The following is a 13,042-nucleotide window of genomic DNA, read 5'->3' on the forward strand; positions in this document are numbered from 1 at the left end:
CACACTGCTCCCATCTCCATAACATCCCACTCATGCCACCACTCTCACCCACACTGCTCCCATCTCCATAATATCCCACTCATCCCACCACTCTCACCTACACTGCTCCCATCTCCATAACATCCCACTCATCCCACAACTCTCAGCCACACTGCTCCCATCTCCAAAACATCCCACTCATCCCACCTACACTGCTCCCATCTCCATAACATCCCACGCATCCCACCACTCTCCCCCACACTGCTCCCATCTCCATAACATCCCCCTCATCCCACCACTCTCACCCACACTGCTCCCATCTCCATAACATCCCACTCATCCCACCACTCTCACCCACACTGCTCCCATCTCCATAAAATCCCACTCATCCCGCCACTCTCACCTACACTGCTCCCATCTCCATAACATCCCCCTCATCCCACCACTCTCACCCACACTGCTCCCATCTCCATAACATCCCACTCATCCCACCACTCTCACCCACACTGCTCCCATCTCCATAACATCCCACTCATCCCACCACTCTCACCCACACTGCTCCCATCTCCATAACATCCCACTCATCCCACCACTCTCACCCACACTGCTCCCATCTCCATAACATCCCACTCATCCCACCACTCTCACCTACACTGCTCCCATCTCCATAACATCCCACTCATCCCACAACTCTCAGCCACACTGCTCCCATCTCCAAAACATCCCACTCATCCCACCTACACTGCTCCCATCTCCATAACATCCCACTCATCCCACCACTCTCCCCCACACTGCTCCCATCTCCATAACATCCCCCTCATCCCACCACTCTCATCCACACTGCTCCCATCTCCATAACATCCCCCTCATCCCACCACTCTCACCTACATTGCTAACATCTCCATAACATCCCACTCATCCCACCACTCTCACCCACACTGCTCCCATCTCCATAACATCCCACTCATCCCACCACTCTCACCCACACTGCTCCCATCTCCATAACATCCCACTCATCCCACCACTCTCACCTACACTGCTCCCATCTCCATAACATCCCACTCATCCCACAACTCTCAGCCACACTGCTCCCATCTCCAAAACATCCCACTCATCCCACCTACACTGCTCCCATCTCCATAACATCCCACTCATCCCACCACTCTCCCCCACACAGCTCCCATCTCCATAACATCCCCCTCATCCCACCACTCTCACCCACACTGCTCCCATCTCCATAACATCCCCCTCATCCCACCACTCTCACCTACACTGCTCCCATCTCCATAACATCCCCCTCATCCCACCACTCTCACCCACACTGCTCCCATCTCCATAACATCCCACTCATCCCACCACTCTCCCCCACACTGCTCCCATCTCCATAACATCCCACTCATGCCACCACTCTCACCCACACTGCTCCCATCTCCATAACATCCCACTCATCCCACCACTCTCACCTACACTGCTCCCATCTCCATAACATCCCACTCATCCCACAACTCTCAGCCACACTGCTCCCATCTCCATAACATCCCACTCATCCCACCACACTCACCCACACTGCTCCCATCTCCATAACATCCCACTCATCCCACCACTCTCACCCACACTGCTCCCATCTCCATAACATCCCACTCATCCCACCACTCTCACCCACACTGCTCCCATCTCCATAACATCCCACTCACCCCACCACTCTCACCTACACTGCTCCCATCTCCATAACATCCCACTCATCCCACCACTCTCACCTACACTGCTCCCATCTCCATAACATCCCACTCATCCCACCACTCTCACCCACACTGCTCCCATCTCCATAACATCCCACTCATCCCATGACTCTCACCCACACTGCTCCCATCTCCATAACATCCCACTCATCCCACCACTCTCACCTACACTGCTCCCATCTCCATAACATCCCACTCATCCCACAACTCTCAGCCACACTGCTCCCATCTCCAAAACATCCCACTCATCCCACCTACACTGCTCCCATCTCCATAACATCCCACTCATCCCACCACTCTCCCCCACACTGCTCCCATCTCCATAACATCCCCCTCATCCCACCACTCTCACCCACACTGCTCCCATCTCCATAACATCCCACTCATCCCACCACTCTCACCCACACTGCTCCCATCTCCATAACATCCCACTCATCCCACCACTCTCACCCACACTGCTCCCATCTCCCTAACATCCCCCTCATCCCACCACTCTCACCCACACTGCTCCCATCTCCATAACATCCCACTCATCCCACCACACTCACCCACACTGCTCCCATCTCCATAACATCCCACTCATCCCACCACTCTCACCCACACTGCTCCCATCTCCATAACATCCCACTCATCCCACCACTCTCACCCACACTGCTCCCATCTCCATAACATCCCACTCACCCCACCACTCTCACCTACACTGCTCCCATCTCCATAACATCCCACTCATCCCACCACTCTCACCTACACTGCTCCCATCTCCATAACATCCCACTCATCCCACCACTCTCACCCACACTGCTCCCATCTCCATAACATCCCACTCATCCCACCACTCTCACCCACACTGCTCCCATCTCCATAACATCCCACTCATCCCACCACTCTCACCTACACTGCTCCCATCTCCATAACATCCCACTCATCACACAACTCTCAGCCACACTGCTCCCATCTCCAAAACATCCCACTCATCCCACCTACACTGCTCCCATCTCCATAACATCCCACTCATCCCACCACTCTCCCCCACACTGCTCCCATCTCCATAACATCCCCCTCATCCCACCACTCTCACCCACACTGCTCCCATCTCCATAACATCCCACTCATCCCACCACTCTCACCCACACTGCTCCCATCTCCATAACATCCCACTCATCCCACCACTCTCACCCACACTGCTCCCATCTCCCTAACATCCCACTCATCCCACCACTCTCACCCACACTGCTCCCATCTCCATAACATCCCACTCATCCCACCACACTCACCCACACTGCTCCCATCTCCATAACATCCCACTCATCCCACCACTCTCACCTACACTGCCCCCATCTCCATAACATCCCACTCATCCCACAACTCTCAGCCACACTGCTCCCATCTCCAAAACATCCCACTCATCCCACCTACACTGCTCCCATCTCCATAACATCCCACGCATCCCACCACTCTCCCCCACACTGCTCCCATCTCCATAACATCCCCCTCATCCCACCACTCTCACCCACACTGCTCCCATCTCCATAACATCCCACTCATCCCACCACTCTCACCCACACTGCTCCCATCTCCATAACATCCCACTCATCCCGCCACTCTCACCTACACTGCTCCCATCTCCATAACATCCCCCTCATCCCACCACTCTCACCCACACTGCTCCCATCTCCATAACATCCCACTCATCCCACCACTCTCACCCACACTGCTCCCATCTCCATAACATCCCACTCATCCCACCACTCTCACCCACACTGCTCCCATCTCCATAACATCCCACTCATCCCACCACTCTCACCCACACTGCTCCCATCTCCATAACATCCCACTCATCCCACCACTCTCACCTACACTGCTCCCATCTCCATAACATCCCACTCATCCCACAAGTCTCAGCCACACTGCTCCCATCTCCAAAACATCCCACTCATCCCACCTACACTGCTCCCATCTCCATAACATCCCACTCATCCCACCACTCTCCCCCACACTGCTCCCATCTCCATAACATCCCCCTCATCCCACCACTCTCATCCACACTGCTCCCATCTCCATAACATCCCCCTCATCCCACCACTCTCACCTACACTGCTAACATCTCCATAACATCCCACTCATCCCACCACTCTCACCCACACTGCTCCCATCTCCTTAACATCCCACTCATCCCACCACTCTCACCCACACTGCTCCCATCTCCATAACATCCCACTCATCCCACCACTCTCACCTACACTGCTCCCATCTCCATAACATCCCACTCATCCCACAACTCTCAGCCACACTGCTCCCATCTCCAAAACATCCCACTCATCCCACCTACACTGCTCCCATCTCCATAACATCCCACTCATCCCACCACTCTCCCCCACACTGCTCCCATCTCCATAACATCCCCCTCATCCCACCACTCTCACCCACACTGCTCCCATCTCCATAACATCCCCCTCATCCCACCACTCTCACCTACACTGCTCCCATCTCCATAACATCCCCCTCATCCCACCACTCTCACCCACACTGCTCCCATCTCCATAACATCCCACTCATCCCACAACTCTCAGCCACACTGCTCCCATCTCCATAACATCCCACTCATCCCACCACACTCACCCACACTGCTCCCATCTCCATAACATCCCACTCATCCCACCACTCTCACCCACACTGCTCCCATCTCCATAACATCCCACTCATCCCACCACTCTCACCCACACTGCTCCCATCTCCATAACATCCCACCACTCTCACCTACACTGCTCCCATCTCCATAACATCCCACTCATCCCACCACTCTCACCTACACTGCTCCCATCTCCATAACATCCCACTCATCCCACCACTCTCACCCACACTGCTCCCATCTCCATAACATCCCACTCATCCCACCACTCTCACCCACACTGCTCCCATCTCCATAACATCCCACTCATCCCACCACTCTCACCTACACTGCTCCCATCTCCATAACATTCCACTCATCCCACAACTCTCAGCCACACTGCTCCCATCTCCAAAACATCCCACTCATCCCACCTACACTGCTCCCATCTCCATAACATCCCACTCATCCCACCACTCTCCCCCACACTGCTCCCATCTCCATAACATCCCCCTCATCCCACCACTCTCACCCACACTGCTCCCATCTCCATAACATCCCACTCATCCCACCACTCTCACCCACACTGCTCCCATCTCCATAACATCCCACTCATCCCACCACTCTCACCCACACTGCTCCCATCTCCCTAACATCCCACTCATCCCACCACTCTCACCCACACTGCTCCCATCTCCATAACATCCCACTCATCCCACCACACTCACCCACACTGCTCCCATCTCCATAACATCCCACTCATCCACCCACTCTCACCCACACTGCTCCCATCTCCATAACATCCCACTCATCCCACCACTCTCACCCACACTGCTCCCATCTCCATAACATCCCACTCACCCCACCACTCTCACCTACACTGCTCCCATCTCCATAACATCCCACTCATCCCACCACTCTCACCTACACTGCTCCCATCTCCATAACATCCCACTCATCCCACCACTCTCACCCACACTGCTCCCATCTCCATAACATCCCACTCATCCCACCACTCTCACCCACACTGCTCCCATCTCCATAACATCCCACTCATCCCACCACTCTCACCTACACTGCTCCCATCTCCATAACATCCCACTCATCCCACAACTCTCAGCCACACTGCTCCCATCTCCAAAACATCCCACTCATCCCACCTACACTGCTCCCATCTCCATAACATCCCACTCATCCCACCACTCTCCCCCACACTGCTCCCATCTCCATAACATCCCACTCATCCCACCACTCTCACCCACACTGCTCCCATCTCCATAACATCCCACTCATCCCACCACTCTCACCCACACTGCTCCCATCTCCATAACATCCCACTCATCCCACCACTCTCACCCACACTGCTCCCATCTCCCTAACATCCCACTCATCCCACCACTCTCACCCACACTGCTCCCATCTCCATAACATCCCACTCATCCCACCACACTCATCCACACTGCTCCCATCTCCATAACATCCCACTCATCCCACCACTCTCACCCACACTGCTCCCATCTCCATAACATCCCACTCATCCCACCACTCTCACCCACACTGCTTCCATCTCCATAACATCCCACTCACCCCACCACTCTCACCTACACTGCTCCCATCTCCATAACATCCCACTCATCCCACCACTCTCACCTACACTGCTCCCATCTCCATAACATCCCACTCATCCCACCACTCTCACCCACACTGCTCCCATCTCCATAACATCCCACTCATCCCACCACTCTCACCCACACTGCTCCCATCTCCATAACATCCCACTCATCCCACCACTCTCACCCACACTGCTCCCATCTCCATAACATCCCACTCATCCCACCACTCTCACCTACACTGCTCCCATCTCCATAACATCCCACTCATCCCACAACTCTCAGCCACACTGCTCCCATCTCCAAAACATCCCACTCATCCCACCTACACTGCTCCCACCTACACTGCTCCCATCTCCATAACATCCCACTCATCCCACCACTCTCCCCCACACTGCTCCCATCTCCATAACATCCCCCTCATCCCACCACTCTCACCCACACTGCTCCCATCTCCATAACATCCCACTCATCCCACCACTCTCACCCACACTGCTCCCATCTCCATAACATCCCACTCATCCCACCACTCTCACCCACACTGCTCCCATCTCCCTAACATCCCACTCATCCCACCACTCTCACCCACACTGCTCCCATCTCCATAACATCCCACTCATCCCACCACACTCACCCACACTGCTCCCATCTCCATAACATCCCACTCATCCCACCACTCTCACCCACACTGCTCCCATTTCCATAACATCCCACTCATCCCACCACTCTCACCCACACTGCTCCCATCTCCATAACATCCCACTCACCCCACCACTCTCACCTACACTGCTCCCATCTCCATAACATCCCACTCATCCCACCACTCTCACCTACACTGCTCCCATCTCCATAACATCCCACTCATCCCACCACTCTCACCCACACTGCTCCCATCTCCATAACATCCCACTCATCCCACCACTCTCACCCACACTGCTCCCATCTCCATAACATCCCACTCATCCCACCACTCTCACCTACACTGCTCCCATCTCCATAACATCCCACTCATCCCACAACTCTCAGCCACACTGCTCCCATCTCCAAAACATCCCACTCATCCCACCTACACTGCTCCCATCTCCATAACATCCCACTCATCCCACCACTCTCCCCCACACTGCTCCCATCTCCATAACATCCCCCTCATCCCACCACTCTCACCCACACTGCTCCCATCTCCATAACATCCCACTCATCCCACCACTCTCACCCACACTGCTCCCATCTCCATAACATCCCACTCATCCCACCACTCTCACCCACACTGCTCCCATCTCCCTAACATCCCACTCATCCCACCACTCTCACCCACACTGCTCCCATCTCTATAACATCCCACTCATCCCACCACACTCACCCACACTGCTCCCATCTCCATAACATCCCACTCATCCCACCACTCTCACCCACACTGCTCCCATCTCCATAACATCCCACCACTCTCACCCACACTGCTCCCATCTCCATAACATCCCACTCACCCCACCACTCTCACCTACACTGCTCCCATCTCCATAACATCCCACTCATCCCACCACTCTCACCTACACTGCTCCCATCTCCATAACATCCCACTCATCCCACCACTCTCACCCACACTGCTCCCATCTCCATAACATCCCACTCATCCCACCACTCTCACCCACACTGCTCCCATCTCCATAACATCCCACTCATCCCACCACTCTCACCTACACTGCTCCCATCTCCATAACATCCCACTCATCCCACAACTCTCAGCCACACTGCTCCCATCTCCAAAACATCCCACTCACCCCACCTACACTGCTCCCATCTCCATAACATCCCACTCATCCCACCACTCTCCCCCACACTGCTCCCATCTCCATAACATCCCCCTCATCCCACCACTCTCACCCACACTGCTCCCATCTCCATAACATCCCACTCATCCCACCACTCTCACCCACACTGCTCCCATCTCCATAACATCCCACTCATCCCACCACTCTCACCCACACTGCTCCCATCTCCCTAACATCCCACTCATCCCACCACTCTCACCCACACTGCTCCCATCTCCATAACATCCCACTCATCCCACCACACTCACCCACACTGCTCCCATCTCCATAACATCCCACTCATCCCACACTGCTCCCATCTCCATAACATCCCACTCACCCCACCACTCTCACCTACACTGCTCCCATCTCCATAACATCCCACTCATCCCACCACTCTCACCTACACTGCTCCCATCTCCATAACATCCCACTCATCCCACCACTCTCACCCACACTGCTCCCATCTCCATAACATCCCACTCATCCCACCACTCTCCCCCACACTGCTCCCATCTCCATAACATCCCACTCATCCCACCACTCTCACCCACACTGCTTCCATCTCCATAACATCCCACTCATCCCACAACTCTCAGCCACACTGCTCCCATCTCCATAACATCCCACTCATCCCACCACTCTCACCTACACTGCTCCCATCTCCATAACATCCCCCTCATCCCACCACTCTCACCTACACTGCTCCCATCTCCATAACATCCCACTCATCCCACCACTCTCACCCACACTGCTCCCATCTTCATAACATCCCACTCATCCCACCACTCTCCCCCACACTGCTCCCATCTCCATAACATCCCACTCATCCCACCACTCTCACCTACACTGCTCCCATCTCCATAACATACCCCTCATCCCACCACTCTCACCCACACTGCTCCCATCTCCATAACATCCCACTCATCCCACCACTCTCACCTACACTGCTGCCATAACCGTCACCTCCCAGTCCTCATCTCATCACTTACCCTGAGATACTCCCTCCATTTAAAAACACATTTCATTTATAAAATGTAAAAATATATATTAAACAGATTTTTTTGATAATAAAGAATGGTCGTAAAATCTGTTTTAATACATTTGTAACATTTTCATAAAGGGTTGGAGTGATGGGATGGGATGAGGGGGATGGCAGGCAGGGGTGGGGTTAAAGGCCCCAGGGAGGAGAGAGGAAGGGATTAAGTGCTCTAGGCAGAGGGTGGTGGCATGGAGGGCTTAACAAAAGCAAAGTGAGGAGAGGGGATCCTACCTTTCCCTGCTGCAGCCTGCTGCTCACATGCTCTCCCCATGCTTCCCAAAGCTCCTCCCCCTCCCTCTGAGTGAGCAGTGAGAAGCAGGAAGGGAGGGGGACTCAGGGTAAGAGAGGGGGACTCAGGGTGAGAGAGGCAGAGACAGCACAGTGGCACCTCTGAGCACAGGCTTTCCGTAATATCACAAAACAGCATCTCCCATATCGGCACTCCGGGAGATATAGTTAACACAATATTACTACATTTCGGTATATATCACCCAACTCTAGTTTAGCCCAGTGTTTTTTAACCTTTGGTTTGGTTAAGAAAACCTATAATTATATTGTGAAATGCTAAGGGACCCCAACTTTCTCTAGTAGCGCGTCTGAGATCACATGCATTGTAAACGCTTCTGTATTTTCAAATGACAGAAAAATTGCAGGGAACCCTTGTTGAAAAACACTGGTCTAGCCTGTGATAATAGCACCCACTGATGTTTTCAGAAAGATCAAGATTGTTTCGCATACATTAGTCAAGATGCTGTAAATCCACCACCACAGTTTATATTTACTTTGTTGTTTTTTTGTAAAATACCTATAAAGAGGTTTTAAAAATCTTAAATGTATGATGTCTCAATAGTCTCGAAAAGATATGAGACAATAATTGGAAGAGTAGAAGGAGAAAGAGAAATATTTCCCTAACCTTGTACAGCTTCTGCAGTGCCGGGACTAATCAGCCTTTCTTCACTGGTGTTGTTTCCAAATATTGAAAGTGGTTCTTTAGCAACTACACTTTCCATGGGTGTATCCTCAGGCTCCTTCTCCTCCTCTATTTTCTTACGCTCCTCCTTTACATCTCTTTTGATTGGTCGGACATTTCCCGGTGAGAGGGGGTGTTGAGGGGTGGTCACAAACTTCGTGGAACTGGTGGGAGATGCTGCTGGCTTGGCTGTGGTAGACAAAGTGGTTGCTGACTTCTGTGGAAGCCTGCAAATCACCAAAGGGGATATTGAATGGAAATTGAAACCCATTAAACGCACAGTAAGATAACAGAACTCCATCTTAGTGGGTTGTTTACCCACATTGTCTACTCAGAGAAAGAAGTCCAGCATTTTCAGAGACAAAGAATACTGTACATGTAACCTAAAGAACATTTTGATAACAACACTACTGAAGATACAATGTTACAAATGATTGGAGATATAACCCGTTCTATGTTGGAAGGCACTGCACAGCAGAAGTAATCTGCATTCCTGGGCTTAGACATAAAAATATTTTTTTTATTTTAAAATGATGCATTTCTCTTTTTAGTACAATAAGATGGGGCAAGGAAAATGTAGGCACAGAAAAACACTAGTTATTCGATTATTGTCAATTCAATATATCAATCAAAATCTGTGTGTGTTGTGCAGTTCACAGAAACTTCAAGAGCTACCGAATAGAAGCTAAATGTAATTATGGTTACAAATCTAATCGGAAAGAATATTTTATGATAACGTCCAGTGCTTTAAAGCAGCAGTCCAAGCTGCCATTTTATTTTTAATTTCACTTTAATATGTGCCTCAATACAATCCACACAATGATATGTAATTAGCTAAGTTGCCGATCGATCGGCGAAGATTAATCTCTGGGGTTAACTAAATGGCTGTCAATGCAGCAGAAGAGGACCAAAGATGAAACGTTCTGTGGGGAAGATCATGTGACCAGGCAGTCACTAGATACAATTGGTGCACTGCTAGAGAGAAGGCAGGGCTCAAAAAGGGGTATGCCAGTGCCTGTATCAGAAGAGGAAGGGGATGTGACTTTGTAAATGGATGCTATAGAAACAAAAAATCCTTGATACATTATAATACATTAAAAATGTTATTCAGCATTGTTTAAAAAAAAAATGCTGCAAGTATTTTCTCATAGTACAGAACTGATTTATTTAAAAAAACACATGTAGGATATTGCTTGGTCTGCCGCTTTAATGTATCACAGAAAGTATACATTATATACAGTACAACTGTAGACCCATAGGGGATGAGTTTAGTAGGATGTACCATGTGCCACATGCTGTTAAAAAAAAAAAAAAGTAGCACATTGAAGCAGTGCAAGACACAAGTGTAACTTGTTACTGTTAAAGTGTATGCTGTGATATTAAATCCAATATTAAGGAACCAAATAAGATTCAACCAACAACAAAACAGCGCCACGGAATCTCCCTCATAGCACAGTGCTCAGCTCATATAGTATGAGTCCCTCAAACAATCATTCCATTATAATTTGAAGGACTAATTACAAGTTACCACAGTCATTGCACTGTAGAAAGAAAATAAACTCAAGGAATCAAATAAAGATCCCATGTATCAAAAAGGATTTTATTTTAATTATTTAGAACATTTTTTTAATTGATAGTTGGCAATTAATTCAGATAATTACATATAAAAAAAAATAGAGCAGCTAAGCTGACAAGCACACCAATGAAGCAAAAGCAGATCTTGTGTCAGGTCGCTGAAATACCCCAACATTGGCCAGCAGATGAACTTATCTGATATATGTTTATTTGATGTCACGCAGGAGATGATGGATAAAAAGGATGTTTATGCCTCATCTCACATTTTACACCAGGCTCTCAAACATTGAAAACCTTTTCACAGCAAAAGAATGTCAACTTTTTGAAACTTGCAGGACAGCTCATGTTTAAAGGTTTTCGTCCTTAAACAACAAATTGTTTTGGAAACTTGATCCCCCTTATGGTACCATTCAAATAAATACGATAAATAAACGTATCAGCAAATTTAAAAAAAAACTTTCAGTACACATCAAATATAATAAGGTTTGTGGAAATGATGGGTATGGTGGTTGGAGACTAAAGGTTTACGAACAGTATACCTGCTCATCAGAGCCCACATAATACAAACACCCCACATACAGTCCCTGTATTGTGAATTCATTCAGAAAATAAGTATCAGTTCACTTACCCTACTGGAAAGGGAGCTGGTGATTTAACTTTGGGATTGTAAAGAGAATGAGCTCTTTTAATGATGGAAATGGGCGTCATAAATACATTTTCACTTTCACTCTCTCGTTCCTTTTCTTTCTTCTCCATCTAAATTCAACCCATAAAGACAAGATCATCAACAACTAAGGAAAGAAACAGGTCACATGATTTTCACTTGGTGGTTCCAGATAGGATAAATACTAGTTCTCTCTCTGTATCTGCGGTGTCATAACCATCTTCCTGGAAGTTTAAAACCACTTTTTAATATTGTTTAATCTCTTCATTGACCTTATTTGTAATAATTAACTTGGTATGATATAAGCATTTCATATTTCTCACATACCGATACTTATTAGGATTTAGTTCAGTATATTAGTCAAACAATTTCCATAGAGTTTGATTAGATTAGATTAGTTTGGATTAGAATTTGTTTAAGTTATCTTTCTAGTCATTTAACACCAACAGTCATGCTTTTTTTTTTTGCATTTGGGCCTATAGCCTAATATCCATCCCCTCACTGAAGTGAACCAGTTACTACTGGTAATGTTACAGTAGTATTTCTCGTTACACTGTGTATGTACGCAGTTGTATCATTCATGTCTTGAAAATGTGCTGCACTTACATTGATCAGCGACCCATTGACGACTTCAGTGCATAATCAGCTGTCTGTATGTCTGTATAATGTCATTCATATTGTAAAGATACAGGCATTTTGTAAACCATTCTGAATTTAAAGAGGTGCTGACATTTCAGAAAAAAATATGTAATAACGAATAACCCAGCTTACAGTAATGTCATAAAACTGGATGTAAATATTTGTAAAACATGCTGTTGTTGTTATGCTGATTCAGGGCCATTAGAGAAGTAATGCTGTGATAATTACGGGGAGATGCACTAACATCCGGTATGGGTTATTGCACAGTGATAATGACAGTTAATGCAGGAATATGATTCAATATTACGTATCGGAGGTTAGTGAATCTTCACCTTTATCCCTTCTCAGTAAGGGTGTACTTAGTTTTTCACACATAGCCTCTCCATTTTGGCTTTATTTTTGTTAAAT

The 13,042-nt window shown here is 49.0% G+C and overlaps 1 protein-coding gene across 8 annotated transcripts in view; it reads right to left on the reverse strand.

Annotated features, from left to right (window-relative positions):
* The window catches only part of MAP7 (microtubule associated protein 7), a 162,887-nt gene that overhangs the window by 21,848 nt on the left and 127,997 nt on the right, over positions 1-13,042 (reverse strand). For all 8 annotated transcript variants that reach the window (XM_075597429.1, XM_075597426.1, XM_075597427.1 and 5 more), the window contains 2 exons: positions 11,960-12,087; positions 9,700-9,983 (listed from right to left, as the gene is read on the reverse strand). In XM_075597429.1, the coding sequence (XP_075453544.1) occupies positions 9,700-9,983; positions 11,960-12,087 (412 nt within the window). The remainder of the gene's footprint in view (positions 1-9,699; positions 9,984-11,959; positions 12,088-13,042) is intronic.

Source organism: Ascaphus truei, chromosome 4 (assembly GCF_040206685.1).
Source record: "Ascaphus truei isolate aAscTru1 chromosome 4, aAscTru1.hap1, whole genome shotgun sequence".
In the NCBI taxonomy this organism is placed as follows: Eukaryota; Metazoa; Chordata; class Amphibia; order Anura; family Ascaphidae; genus Ascaphus; species Ascaphus truei.